Below are 15617 nucleotides of genomic sequence, written 5' to 3' on the forward strand. Positions count from 1 at the left end.
TCACATGTGTTATTCCAGTGTTTAGTATAGGCTTTTAATGGTAGGTTCCCTAAACGAGGCATTATTATGCATCGTGAAACACTATGGTCTAGTGTGAATCTCAAGTATTTTTGGTCAGTCTTATATTCGAGATTAGCGGTAAAGGGCCTAAAGTGAGCTAATTGGGAACAGTGTGCAATATCAAGGTCGAACCTCGGTCTCAGAGTAATTTTTTCAGTAAAAAATAAAAAAGTATACGTGACCAAGACTTCAAGAGGGCGATAAAGTATTGAAATGTGTTGTAAAGCTATCATTAGTTTTTTTTTTTTTTTTATAGAAATGTGCTGTGTTGCACCGACCTGAAAAGTTTCTTAGTTTAGTAAAGCTCTCAAGGAACCTTCTGCTGCATGCAGTCGTTAGTATGCCCATCTAATTATATTTGCCAGAGCCCTTGTATAGGCGCTGACTACCGTAAGCTCAAAGTGTAAGGCTTGTAACGGTATAGCTTGGCTAGTTATGGATATCTTGTGTAGGAGCTTCCCTTCATTCGAAGTTAAGCTAGACCACTTTTTTACAGAAATATACTCTAGTGCATAGGACAAAGTAGATGGGATTTTAGCACGGAAAATGTTGAGAAGGGGATAAAAATGCCTCTTTGCAGGAGAAGAATATAATCTTTTTAAAACGCTTCTATGAGATGCAGCCTTTAGCTCCATGTGCTGGAAGTGGTTTCTAGTGCCTGTGAAAAAACCTCTCCCCAAATAAATATACAACTTCACTGTCTCGACTAGTTTCCCACCTAATTTCCAATCAAAGTCCCTGTATTGTTTTCTGCCCCTGAATGCTAGGGCTTTAGTTTTAGATGTGTTAACTTAAAAAACTTAATTTCAGCATAGCTATGAGGTGCATTTATATTGTGCTGTAGACCAATAGTTGTCTGGTCAAGAATGACCACGTCATCTGCATGAATTGGAATATTGATATTACAAGATGCTATTTTTGGAGGCTAGTTGTTTGCTTTTAAAAAACAGTCAGGCATGTCTCTAAGGAATAAGAAGAACGAAAGAGGGGCTAATAGACATCCCTGCTTAAGACTATTAAGTATGGGCATCTTCTGAGTCAGACCCTTATCCCCTCCAATTTAGACTCTACACCAATTTGATGTGTGAAGAGCTACTATTAGTCTTAAGGGAGCTACCAGAACTCCAATTTTCATTAGTAGGGTAGGTCTAGCGACCCCATCAAAGGATATTGATAAGTCAACAAACACACTGTATAACACCTGCAATTTACCAGACACATATTTATCAATTAATGCTTGCAGAAGTGTAATATTGTCTGTCACTGAATGCTTTTACCGGAAACCAGCATGAATCATGGGAACCAAACCCCTGGAAAATGCCTAGTCTTTTAGGTGGTCCTGGACGTGAAGTTCTTCCCTGTTGCGTCAAGGAGAGCAATATGACGATAGTTACTATGAGTGTATCAGGAACCTTTTTTGAGGAGTGGAACAACAAGTCTTCCAGACCATGAATGTGGAATGACAGGCACTTTGTCTGCCTGTGTTTGGTGTTTGGAGCCCGACCACAACCCGAATTCGGACTCCGATTGCCACACCATGAACCTAAATGATTTAAGGGAGTAGTCCTTAAAAGTCATGGCTGCCCGGCTTGCGACTCTGGGTAAATCAAGGTCCCGTTAGAAAGTAAGTTCTCAGGAGTGCTCGCATAGTCAGAGGCCACCCCCCCATTCCAAGTCCTTGGTACACTTGGGTAAGTCGAGGCACAAGAAGAAGCAGCCAAAGAGGTTGAGGGAGCATCGCCAGTCAATTCTTGGCTTCGCTGAAGAGCCTAGGCCATCTCTGCCTCCCTGATTTTCCAGTAGCTGGAACCACCCAACCAACTCAGAGTTCTATGAGGCTATGTGCCTCATATTTGGGTGGCCCTACCCCTCTACCACGCCTTCAGTTCCCGCGGGGTCAGAGGGGACTCCATCTGGTTCCTTTCCGGTGGACTTTCATGGATCCATTCCTGATCCGGCACTAGTCGTACCAACTTGACGTTCCCTGATACCAGTCCCAATGCCAACGTACACTGGCGTTGCCAGCCCCTTTGTGATCCCGACTCCGATACAGAGCCGGATGGACATTGCCCGACTCCGGCACCAACAGGAGCCTTGCCACCCAGATTGGAGGCTGAGCCCCATTCCCTTGAGCTAGGACTCTGGGAAGAAGAGGAGAGGTAGCTGGACCCTAGAGAATACCAGCTGTATGAGGAAGTCCCTAGCATGGACTGGTGTGGCGAACTGTGTGAAGCAAGTGAACTGGATACCTCTCCAGATACTGGTATGCTTTATCCCCTTACTGTGGCTATAAAGGAGGGCATATGCAGTGGTGGTGCAGAGAGCAGCTGAGGTATTTGACCAGTTGCCCTCAGTGGCAGTGAAGACTAATATCGTGACAGAGGTTCTGCAGCTTGGAGTCGCCATATCGGAACTGCTACTCCCGTTCAGTGACGCCCTCACTGATGTCCTTTTGGGGACCTGGTCCAAACCCAGCACAGGGGCTCCTGAGAATTGGACGATTGCCCATGTGAATAGGACAATTGCCCACTGCCCTGCTGTTGGAGACAGTAAGTTTCCTCACAGCGGAAACGCACATGCTCCCCAGCCCCTGCGTGGATGATGACACGGTACGGTTCCCACAGACCTCGGGGGTCAGGTGGCCAGCTGTCTAGTTAGGGTGCCCCGAAACCCCGCCCCTCCCCCCCCCCAGACACAAAACCTTCCTAATATGCCTCTTTATCATCATGGGCATCCAGTTGGCGGTATGCTTCACCAACACCTTTTCCCATTGGAAGTCCATAACATCTGACAGATAGGATTTGCAGACTGTTCAAAGGGGCAACTACCTCCCCTTGAAGACTACTCTTCCCTCCATGCTACAGTCTCACGACCAGCTGATGGAGGATCATCTTTCCCTTCTCAGTGAGAAAGTCATGGCTTTCTTGGCCAAGGGAGTCACAGAGAGGGTTTGGGTGCCAGAAGTAGGCTGTGGTTGCTATTCCCGCTACTTTCTTGTTCCCAAACAGAACATTGCCATTTTAGATGTTTTGGGGTCAGTTCACAAAGGTGTATAAAAGAATTTTTAGAAGTGTAATACTTTACGTTCTCCAAAATGCCTTAATTAAAAGACATCTTTGTATCTGTTAGAGACGTATAGCCGCAGATTCCTTAACTTAGAATATCCTCAGGCATCAGACTGGTCCGGAAAATTTTGCGCAGCAGCACCTCTGGGCGCCGGGGGGGGGGGGGGCGGCGCCGTTCGGCTCCGCCCTGACGTCGTCCATGGACGTGACGTCAGCGGAGCCATATATACCCCGCGCCGACATCAGTTTTCTTCTTTTCCGTATCACGACATGGATCCTGGAAACCAGCAGTTCCTGGCCTAGTTTTGGGGCTTCTCTGCACCGTTGGTGTCGGACCGGAACAGTGTGCAATGCCCTCCGGGTTCAAAGCCTGTGAGGCCTGAGCGCATCAGATGTCTGGCACTGATCCCCACCTTATTTGTATGTGGTGCCCTGGTGTGCACCACGATTCCCAACAATGCAGTGACTGTCAAAGATGAAGCTGAAGTCCCCACGGGAATGCCATATGAAGCTGGTGGCCGCACGGCTGTACGGCCCAGCCTCTTCTCGTCGCCGCACTCCCTCTCCAGAGGGGGCTCGTTCCCGAGGCCGCTCCCACGACCGGCGCCCTAAAAAAGGTAGTGGAGCCACAAGCATCCACTGAGGTCCACCTCCCGTAGGCGTGCCGCTGGTGCCCATTCCTCTCGTAAGTGGTCAGCTACGGGCACCCGGAGGGCACCTCCTTCATACCCTCCTTTTCCAGGAGTTGGAGCAACGCTTGCCCAAATGGAGGCCTACTCCTGGGCTCTTCAGACCTACTTTGAGTCTCCCTCTCTCCCTGGCGCGCCTTCATACCCCACAGAGGTGAAGGGTACTCAGGATGGGCCCTCGTCTGCGAATCCATCCCTGACCAGGGTTGTGCGCACCGACTCCGACGCGACGACGTTGGGCTGTGGCCCAGACCATCCTGGTCGCTCTAGCACACTCCACCAGTTAGCGCATAGCCCTGGGTGGCTTCCTGCGTGGACCGCGGAAGCGGTGTCGGCGACGCCAGGTTCAGAGCTGGGCTCCACGTCGAACTTGAAGCCGGGCTCGATGTCCAAACCCAGCCTAAGCCTGATCCCACATCTGGGGCAACGCATCATCCGACGCCAGTCGACGTCAAGGTAGCGTCCCTCGTGGAGGCCGTCGACGTCCAGTCGACTGACACGGCGTCCACCGACGCCGCTGTCATTGCATCAATTGCTGCCGGTGTCCACCCATTCATCGACATCAGCGTCCATGTCTGGGGTTGACCTCCCTCCAGTTTCCTTGCTTCTGTTTCCTCAGCGGGGTCAGGCGACACTGGTATCCGCTGCAGCCCTTTCGGAAGCTGCTGCTTCACCTGGTCTGGGGCCACTGGTGCAGTTCCCTAGTGTAGCATGGCCTTCGGGTCATTCCCCAGTCCTGCTCTTTATGGCAACTTGGAGGATTAGTCTCCAACCTTCTCCTACAGACGGCCTCTTGTCCCCTCCTAGGGTGACTACTGAACTAGGGTCCACCTATGCGCGGACTATCAACCGGGCGGCTTCTATCCTTGGCTTTCAGCCTCCTGTGGTACCCCTCATTCCCAATCCCTCAATGGATCTGCTTCATCTCGAGCCCATTACCATGGAGCCCTTGCTACCCCTTGGGGTGCTTTATTAGAAGTCCTGCGTGGCGCATGGGCACGGCCCTCTTCCGGAGCCCCAGTTGATCGGGCCATTACTGGTAGGCACCGCCCTGCCCTGGGGTATCCACTTTGCCTGTCCCTCCACCCTACTGCTCAGGGCCTAGTAATTCAGGCGGCTTTTGGGCTACAGGACTCCTCCACTTTGACTTATTTCCTCCCACCCGGGAATCCCGGGGGCTGGATGCATGTGGAAGACAGCTTTTTGCTTCTTCTATCGCGGCCATCCGGGCTTTAAACACTACATGCGTGTTTGCACGTGCGTCCTCCGCACTCTGGGACTCCATGGCAAACCATCTTCCTTCCCTTCCGGAGGAACTGCGTCTGGAGCTTCTCCGGCTTGTCCTTCACGGCAAGGAGATGGCACATTTTTCAATACGCTCCTCCCTGGATACCACAGACTCTGTGGGCTGTGCTCATGCACGGTCAGTGGCTTTGCGCCACCATGCCTGGATGCACGACAGTCGATTTCCCTGATAATATCCAGGAGAGCCACCAAGACATGCCGTTTACGGAATATACCTTTTTGGGTCCCATGCTGACTCTGCAATTTCCAGGCTTCTGCCAGGGCTACCGTAATTCTGCCGTGTCACTGACTGACTTTCTTCTTGGTTGCGAGTCTTCCTTTACGGCCCGGGTTTTATCAGAGACAGTTTTGTGTCTCTGTATGGTCTGTATAGCCGTATGGCTGATTGTTTTTGTTTTCAGTCCTCTGACTGTCTGTTTTGCCAAGAGGAGCCTTTTTGTCAGGGGTTGACCCTTGCCCTTTGTGGGGTATTGGCTGGTGGCAGGAGTCTGCATTTGCCTTTGTTCGCTCCTGTGGAGTTTTCATTATGGGTATCCCTCTGGGATTCATATACCCCTTTACTGCGTCCTGCAGAGTCGCATCACTCTGTTGTCTGTGGTGCTTCCACTCCTGGTCTAGGTCTATGCTGTGCAGTATCTACCTCGCATGGCCTGGCATCATGCTTTTTGTCACATGGTCCGTTCTTTGACGCCAGCCCCTTCTGGGTTGGTCTCGCCTGTACGGAGTTGCCGTGGGCCTCTCTGTTATATGATTGTTATGGCCTTTTGGCTTATTCCCCAGCAGTTTTCTCCACATCCCAGCTGCTTCCACACAGGCATTTCTATGTTCTACTGGCATTCTTAAGGTGGCGGACTTGTGGACCCGGTTCTCCTTGAACTCTGCTCTTCCTGGCGTCTAGGACCCGTGATTTGGTCCTAAGTACTCCCTTGTTAGGCTTGTCTTTTCTTCAAATTGTCCTGCGAGGGACTACTCTCTCTTCCGGACCGGAGGCAGACGCTGCTTATAGCCTGGACCAGTTCCACTTTCTGTATAAATGCGTGTACTTTTGAGCGTACCCTAGTCCCTGGGTTTGGCCGGGGTTTGGCATCCTCTTGAGGCTATTTTTGTGCCATGATCTTCCTAATGGCTAGTGCGGGCTTTCATGCCTTACCTCTGTCCTCTTACATCACCAGCTCTTCTCTGGCATTTGTGGCCCATTGCCTTCTTCCTTTTGTGTGCATCTCAGCTGTTCCTGCTGTCTTGCTTCCTGGTGCTCTTCTGTTATGGTACTACAGGCACCCTCTGGCCGCGTATGAGCGTCCTTCTGGTTGTGTATGGGCATCCTTTCAATGCTCTCACACATGTCTGGCTGGCAAGGGTCTCAGCAGTACTCTTCCTCTGTGGTACATGCGGGGGTGGTACGTGTTCTCTCCACCATACCACTTACCAGTCTTTTGGGCCCATAGGTTCAGTTCTACTTCTTGCAAGGGGCTGAACTCCCTTTTCACACCAGTCTCTTTACTGGGTATGTTTTTGTTCCATATTGGCCCTTGCTGGGCAGGGGTTAGTATCCTGCTACCTTCGTATCCTACAGGAGCAGGTTCAACAGTGTTTTACGCTGTTCGAGTTGTTGTGCTGGGGCTAGCTCTGACTTCTTGTCGACACCTTGGATCCTGCGGAACCTTCATGCCCCTTTGCTCATCTTCTTTAGAAGTTTGGCATTTTTTCACTCTGGCACCAGCATTCTGGCTTGGTGTTTTCCTTCTCTCATCCCCTCTACATATAAGACTTTTCGTGTTATTCTGGATGGGCTGTGGTGCCCTAGCCTCCACTTGATTCCCGCTCTCTTCAGAGCATAGGGCTCTGGTGGTTGGCTGCGCTGTCATTTTTGTCCCCACTGTGTTTCGTCCTTTGGTTGACGACACTCATTTGGTCATGTTATTGACGGCTAGGTTCTCTCTGGACCTTAGTGGGGTTCAGTTGCAGTACCGCCTCCTCTAGGGTTATGGCTTTCATATCTATTCTAAATTGAGGAATCTGCGGCTAGACGTCTCTATCAGATGAACAAGTTACTTACCTTCTGTAACGATGTATCTGGTAGAGACATAGTCTAGCCGCAGATTCCTTAACGTCCGCCCATCCTCCCCGTCCTGTGACAACCTTTTCAGGTTGGGATTCTTACCTTCGCCTCCCTTTGGGTGGCTTTATTCCTCTGCGGCGTGACGTCTTCTGTTCACTCCGACTCACGAGGCTACATTCTGTTTCATGGCTTTGCTCTACCCATCCTTGTTTTTGGATGGTAGGCTCATATGCCATGTGTCCTTTACAACTCTTACCCTGGGTTGCCCGATGTGAGTCTAAATCCTTTTACCCCCCCCTGTCCTTCCCTTCTAGCTTCTTCAACCGCTTGAGGTCTCTTGCCTCCCCTGCACTCTAGCGGTTGCAGTCTCTGACAATGCTGCATTCGGTAGGTCCCTTATTCGGATCCGACGTCTTTTTTGGGTGATGCCTTATGGTAGTTTGTCCTTACTCCTGGGTTCTGGACTGATTGTCCTTCACTGTCATATATTGTGGTTGCAGCCTTTCTGTTGGCTGCTGTGACGGTTCACCAAGGAGCTATGGCTAAATGGTAAGTCTTGTGCCTCTGGTGGCACAGGCTCACACAGGCCAAGGGTTCGAATCCTGCCTCTGCTCTGCATCTTCTTCTACCTCCCGGGGAGGTTTTGGACCTAACAATTGCGGGGGTCCCTCCCAGAGTGGTGCTCTGTTATTTTCCCTCCCTCAGTTTACAATATACAGTCCTTCTATGGTGATGTTTTTCACCATACCTTGTTTTTTCTTTTTCTGCACACTGTTCCCATATTTCACAGTTTTTGGTGGTGGCTTCACGTTCTGATGCGGAAAAGTCTTCTGACGAAAACTGATGTTGGCGCGCCGGGGCGGGGCATATATATGGCTCCGCTGACATCATGTCCATGGACGACGTCAGCGGCGCCGCCCCCCGGCGCACAGAGGTGCTCCTGCACAAAATTTTCCGGACCAGTCTGACGCCTGGGGTTATTCTAAGTTAAGGAATCTGCGGCTAGACTATGTCTCTACCAGATACATCGTTACCAAAGATAAGTAACTTGCTCTTCTGTTTCAGGTGTTGTTAAAATATTTGCTTATTCTACTTATAATTTACAAAGGCCTTTAAGAGTACATAGAAAAGTACTACAGGAGTAATCCCGGAGCATTCCAAAATTCCTCTGTTAATATACCCTTGAGAATCGGGAGCAACTTGAAATGTTGCCTATTCTACTACTTACTTGGAAATCATCTAATAGAGCCCCTAGCTACTCCCTGGCTCCTGATGTGGCTTCCCAGCTCAATATGCATCTGCAATGGCTGTCTTCAAAATGTTACATCGTTCCACTGAGATCTGTGTTCTCACAGTGGGAGAGATCTTTTATTGCTCAGGGGATGATAATACACATCTGATGTCTACAGCATGATGCCAGTGGCAGCTGATGAAATTTCAAAGAGGTTGGGCATTAGATTAGTTAACAAAGTTCATCTTGAGTGTAACAGACAAGGAGTTCTGCTTCAAGGAGTTTCTTCTCCCCTGAGAAAATGTTTACAAATTGGTTGGAAATGGTGAATTATCCAGTTCATTTTCAGTTATAAATTGACTTATTTACCTATTGACAATTCAACCACGGTGGTAAATGTGGTGAAAGGCCCCATAACACTTTTCACAAACTTTTAAATGTCCCAGAAGTCTACCCATTGCGCCTAAGCATATTTTGCATCCAGCACCACTCAGGGGTGCACTGTTACTACTACTACCTAGTTTTAGTGATACTTGATTTCCCAACCTCAGAAGGCTGTGTCGGCCAAGAACTTATGAGGAGCAGGTACCAGTAAATGTCAGCAGCGAGCACTAACTCCATGAGCACCTTCACCGGCATTACAATAGGCTTTAGCCATTTTTCCAGGTCTTGACGTTTCTATGACAATAAATAGCCCCCCACCACAGAGTGCATTCTTTCAACTGCACTTCCGTATTCAAATTCGTTTCACACCTGACTCACCTAAGTGCAGTAGTCAGAAAGATTTTTGCCATCCACCAGCAGCATGTTCCCAAAGAAGGGCCACGAGGTGGATCCAGGTGGCTAATGGCTCCAACCCATCCAGCTGTCCATGAAATTAAAGAGTAGTGCAAGGAAGGCAAACAAGAATTCCAGTGTTGTCAGGAAGATGCCCAAGGACAGGAGCAATAAGGGTGCAGAGAGCAGCCCAATGGAATGATTGGGGAGATAATGTGGTGTATCGTCCAGAGCTCTCAACTTTGGAGCTGGGGAACGAGGCGCGAGTCAACATCCTGTGATTCTGGGAAAATCACTTAATCTCACATCGCCTACAAAACAATTAACGTGCCCTTGTGTAATGCAATTGGTGCTTGTGTACAGTGCTCCAATACCATTGGGTCGAGTTGGTGCTATATAAAACGACTCCCTACCAAACGTTCATTGGTTCTTCTCTTTGGCCCTCTTGTTTAGTGTATTACCCACTCACAGAAGGTAAAGGCATCACCAATGCTGCCACTACAAGATAGCACAGCGTTCTAAAACAAAAGATCTTCCTTGCACAAGAGCCTACGGGCAAAGGTAGTACCCACAGAAAGAAGCACTCGGTGATAGAAGTGTACCACTTAAAAAAATCGTGAATAATTGAATAAGAAAAGAAATAGGATCCTTGCACCGCACCGCACCGCACTGCACAGAAAAGAGCATAACCTAATCTTTACTAAGAGTGGTGAACCCCATCAAAGTGTGTATTCCACAGATAACGTCTCCTGGAATCGTAACGCTTGGAGCCCAATCGTTCCGCGCATGGATGACGTCAGGTCACATGTACACTTTAAACTCTGGTCCCATGCCACCTTGTACACAGTCAGCTTCCTGCTACTTTGTAACCACACCCTATTCCAACTCGTCATAGGGCAGGGTATGACCCATGATGCTTACAGACCCCACCCCTCGCTATGATAATTTGGGAAAGAAACCCATCCCTATGATGATTTGTGAAAGAGTGCGGGTGGTGACGCAGTAATAATTGGCATGCAACCCGAGACTGCACAGGCCTGATGATTTGTCTTCTATTTTTCTAAATGCTATACTCTGGGAAGGCTCAGGTTACTGAGAGACTTCATGCTCATTCCACATACGTGTATTGCAGACAAATATGAGCCACCTGCCGAGCCATTTTGTAAACCTTATAAGAAGACTGGAATGTTGAGAACTCCATTTGCTAAAATGGATTGACTAAGGGCTATTAATGACTGGTGTGGGCTTTCTGCTCCAAACTTCCAATGTTTGCTTCTGGGTTTCTCCCTTTTGAGCTTCGAACATTCTACCTTCATTGGGTAAAATCGTCTAATAGCCTTATTAGGCAAAAACAAGGAGATGATCGACGGAGTGCTGAAACTTTTCAGACACTCAGCCACAGATCTGGGTTGAATCCATCATCATTCTTTAGCCACCCTAGTTCAGACAAAGCTAAAGGCAAATCAGTCTTGACCCTGTGCCTGAACAGTCCACCCCGAACTGCCAAGCCATGTCTTCTTTGGACCGGAAACAAGCATCCTGGGGCTGGTTTTGGGGTAACACCCCTCATCAGCCAGGTTAGCTTGAATCCAGGGGCAAAGTGAGCAAGGGACCCACGGCTGGACATATGCCTAGACGTGGGTACCGGGAATCCCTCATCTTTATGAGATCATAACATAGTTATGTCACAACTTAGGACTCCTTTGATTGGAAAAATGGGGACCTCTACACAAAATATCGTTTGCTATTCGTAGGGAAAACATAAACAGATTTAGATAAAGGAAATGTATAGCAAACCAGTGATGATTATACCGCCCTTATGATACACATTTGTTATGCGACCTTAAATGATTATTGGCTGAGACAAAGTGATATATCAAAATTTAGAAACCATTTTATTTAATTTTTTCATCTTTTCTTTTGCATTGGTCATGCTTTTTGTCTATTTTTTTGGTAAAAAAGGATATACTGTTCATATAAATTAACATTGAAATGCATATATTACATATATTCACATACTAGTGCAAAAAAAGGGAAACAATAATATTAAATAATGAAAACACAGAACAAGTGCTATACGATATATTCGGTCGATGAAAGAATGGAGGGAGGCATGCGGTGGAATGGAACTACGCGCGTTTCGACCAAAAGGCCTTCGTCAGGAGACCGTCATTCGTAAGTTACAAACATGGTGACGTGCAACAGACACATCCGTGATATTGGATGGTATTTCGATTTAGTATTCCTCAAGAGGTTGTTATTTCTGATTGCAAGGATTCATTTATACTTATGGGATTTCTTTTCAGGGTCCCATGTGGTTTAACACTTTTGATGGAAATGATTAATCTTCCAGATCAGTATAGCTGCTGATTCTGCCTACTTTTGACTGCTGTGTATTAGCCTTGATTTAATTGTAGGAGACCTGCTCTTTAGGTTCAGTATTCATTTTTCTTATTCGAAGCCAAAGACACCCGTTTGCTTATTTTTCACTCTGATATGTATCTGTTAAGCGAATGTTCTGCATTTGCAAACTGGTCGATCAAATTTATCTTCGTATTTCGTAGCCATTCATTGCACGGGGGTCCTTTCTGTCGTCTGCTTGTCTTCGCCAACTTAGGACTCCTCCGTTTGACCTGAGGTTTCATTTGAGCGTTTGTCCCGAAAGACTACAGGCACATGCAATGTCAATAAAGAATGTAGAGTCAGTAAGCTTCTTAGCCCATTACATAGTCTCCTATTCAGATACACTGGTAATGAGAACCCCCCCCCCCCCCAAAAAAAACCACACACACTCCTGTCATTCCTTCATTTAATTATTTCAGCCTTTCATTTTTCATGTTAACCAAATCATTTTGTGGGCAGTATTCTTTAGGAAAACGACTTCACCAGCTGAAAGGTAGCTCCATGCTTTAAATGTTAAGACAATTATTTAGTTTTATTTGAATAGAACAACAGATGTACATCAGTCAGCTTTAATCTTTGTAAGTTACGGCAGAAATAAAATACACCCACCTACTTCTAAACAATCAATATCCAGGTGGGTTGTTTCCAGTATTATAGTATATTATCAGTTACTAAACACAGTATTTGTAGAAAAAGCAACGGGCACACTCCAGGCTAAAAGAGGATGCCGCAGTTTTCATCAATCTGCTAGACAGCTACTTGGAGATCCGTTCTTACTATGTTAACTAGAAACTATAGCTTGGATTCGTAATCCAACGCAGTTATTATTGTTGGTTAAAGTGTTCTAAAGGTTAAACTTGATTAAACCTTCCTGCTGTTTTATAGATACATTTTACAATCTTTGGACCTTCATGCTTAGAAGGGGTCGACTTTCCAGCTTGGGGGCGTGGTGCAGATGCAGGGCGGAGGAGAGAGACCTAGGTGGGAAAGGAACGGATCAATAGCTGCATCACGAGGTGGGGTAGATTGCAGGTGGCTCCATGTAGAGATATGTCTCGGCTGGGGGGGGGGCGTAAGTGGGGTAGAATGGGAGTCTGGCGGGTAGGGGGAACAGTATGGACTTTTGTTTTAGTCCTATAGCTGTCAAAAAAACTCTGGCCCCAAAGCAACTGCCAGAGGCATGTTGTATTATTTGGCTGATTCCGTACAGGACCGGTGTGTAATTTCAGCTTTCCATAGCTTCTGCCTAGCTGGCAGCAGTGCCTACAATAATGCTGTCTTTTAGAGGCCAAGGTTAGTTATGCTGCATGCTGTATTTTAGGAATTGTTTAACCGGGCATGTATATTAAAAGGAGGCAAGATGGAATTCAGAGAATTTTGCCAGAGTTGTATCTGCATTTAAAAATACCACATTGCTGCCAGTCAGATGTACTGTTTAAATATTGTAAAGTGTTTTGGGATCTCACACCCAGGCATGTCTACTATAGTGTTTATTGTATTTTCTTGTAGCAGCATGTATATGAAAAGCACAATGCAGAACTATTATTACAAGTAGAATGAAAAAACACGTAGGAAGCAGGTGTAATTTGTCCCTAGTGCAAGTTAACAAGCAGAACGTATGCATGCAAATGTCCCCAACAAGTTTGATTCCAGGGGGATGAGGACTGAGTACTTGAATTGGCATGAACGTCGTTTTTTTTTGTATCTGCCTCTTCTCTTTTTGTCATAGGCAACCCTTGTCCAGAACTGTTTTACTTTGCTTTGTTTGAATCAAGTAGCGGGCAAAACTGCAAAGTTGGACGCTAAGGACTGTGTATAATTTGACAACTAAGTAAAAAGAGAAGTTCAACTTTAGCAAGGAAGAAAATATAATGCAGAGATTCACCACTGGGAGCCAAGAACACAGGGCTGCAGATCCAATTTACTTGACCCAAAAAAAAGAACAATCCAAAAGGGTTAGAAGCAAGCGCATGTTTGCATACGGATTTTGTGGATGCTCATAAGGCAAATTTGGTATTCTAGCCTAAATCCTAGAATATTTTGGTTAACTCTAGCCCATCAAATTATTGTTTGTTTTTCCTTTGGTTACTCTATATTTGAAGACACAGCTTTCCATTTGTAAATCAAAATAACTGGTGATTCATGTTGCTGCATTCTCTGCAGGCAGTCAGCGTTAGCTAAAGTCCCATTCAGAGGGATTGTTCTGGGACCACTCCATTGATCTCTGAAGAGGGTTAATAAACTGCATGCATCTGTTGCTAGGCAATATCACCCTAATGCTACTGTAGGGAAGCAGTCTTTGATGTTGAACCCTTTTGCAAGACCCTTGCTGTTGCCTGTGAAAGCTAACTTTACTTTCATTGCTTTTTTTGCAGAGAATGTGTTTGACCCCTCAACTGATCTTTCTGAGATTGATGCACGCTTGCAAGCTCTTCAGGAATACATGAAAAACTTGGACACCAGGACATAGGCTTGACCAGAAGGACCTCTGGCTAACAGTCTGCATGTGGTACCCGTCCTGGGGCCTCAAGCGTGTGTGAACCAGGCATGTGAACAGCACAGAAATGACATACAGACCTTTACTGACGCATCTTCGTGGGCTTTGAAAATTGGCAGCCCACTGATGACAAATCAAGTTACTTTCTTTTCTTTTAGAGCAGGTCTTCCAGTGGTTTCTATGCCTTTCGTCTAAGACTCTTTTAATCTTTTCATCTAAAACTACTGTGTGATGTGCCACCACTTACACATTCCCAAATGATTACTAAACCTTCCCACTTCCCAGCAGAGATGGCCTCGGTGCGGTGCTGAAGAACGGTGGAAGTAGTTCAACTAATACACAGACTTGGAATTAAGAATCTTTCTTTTGTTTTTTTGGGAGGAATGATGGTGGCATCAAGTTCCTAAAGCAAATCTTTATCATTGTGTGAGAAGATTTTCATTTCGAACCCTAGAATGTCCATATTATGAAGCGTAATGTGTAGACATGTAACCTTTCGTCTTAGTTCTTGCAGCACCTGTCATGCTGTAAAGCCGCATGAACGAGCCCTGTAGAGCAGTTGCTTAAACCTTCCTTCTACTCCTCAGAATCATTACCCCGCCAGTGAGTGCCTTGATGGTCCTGTCAGAGTAATGCCACCGCTTTTTCTAAAGTTCACTTTTTTATCACAAAACTGATCACTTTTTAAATCCGCCAATTGTGCTTTGATTGTGATGCCGGGAACACAACATGACAATTGAAGTTGCTTGTTTGTGACCACGGTTTTAGCTCAGTTCCTCAGCCATCTTCAACGGACTGTTATTTCTTTCATGTATTTATTAATGTTTGTATTTTGTGCGTGTGACTCGGTGCTCAGGATAAACGGATTATGCAGAATAAATACATTTATTGTTGAAAGATTTTTCAGTACATCAACGGAGCTCGTGTGTTCATCTGTTCCACTGCTATACGTGATCGATTTGAGCAGACCACGGCGTTAACGTGTTTTTAGTAAGGATTCGTATAGCCTAAGCGTCTATGATTTGAAAAATAAGAAACAAACTAAGGTTGCACATTTAAAATGAATAACAAAGTAAAGCACGTGGTGTTGAAAAAACATTTAACTAAACTCGCTGTTAGTCTCAGCAGTCTATTCAGGGAAGTAGCGTGGATGCCTAGAAACAAACCAAACAAGCATTTACGATGCAATGGTTTCGCCTTTGACAAAGTTAGAGCTATGCAAGCTGGGTATGATAGTGAGAAAAAAGAGAAAAAATCATGAACATATATGCTTTAAAATACACATGTTTACTCTGGTGAATTAAAAGGCACCAGCGCACATCAGTTTTGTTTTTATTTGCTAGAGGGTGTGCCCTCAAGCCTCAATGTAATTCTTCAGCTCGCTTACAGTATTTAACATTTTATGGAATAAAGGTGAGCATATAGGTTGGTCATTTTAGGGGACCCGAGTGAACCTAATATACACAGTATTAAGAAGTTTGAAGACCACTGTTCAAGCGAATTTATAAGGGTCTACTTTGGAACCACTTAT

At 46.3% G+C, this 15617-nt stretch overlaps 1 protein-coding gene across 2 annotated transcripts in view; it reads left to right on the forward strand.

The window, feature by feature from the left end:
- Positions 1-15001, forward strand: part of CCDC61 (coiled-coil domain containing 61) — a 597856-nt gene extending 582855 nt beyond the window's left edge. For both annotated transcript variants that reach the window (XM_078660929.1, XM_078660928.1), the window contains exon 14: positions 13965-15001. In XM_078660929.1, coding sequence (XP_078517055.1) covers positions 13965-14059 — 95 coding nt within the window. In that variant the 3' untranslated portion in view covers positions 14060-15001. The remainder of the gene's footprint in view (positions 1-13964) is intronic.
- Positions 15002-15617: the final 616 nt, after the last annotated feature.

The sequence above is a fragment of the Lissotriton helveticus genome, chromosome 9 (genome assembly GCF_964261635.1).
Source record: "Lissotriton helveticus chromosome 9, aLisHel1.1, whole genome shotgun sequence".
NCBI classification, from domain to species: domain Eukaryota; kingdom Metazoa; phylum Chordata; class Amphibia; order Caudata; family Salamandridae; genus Lissotriton; species Lissotriton helveticus.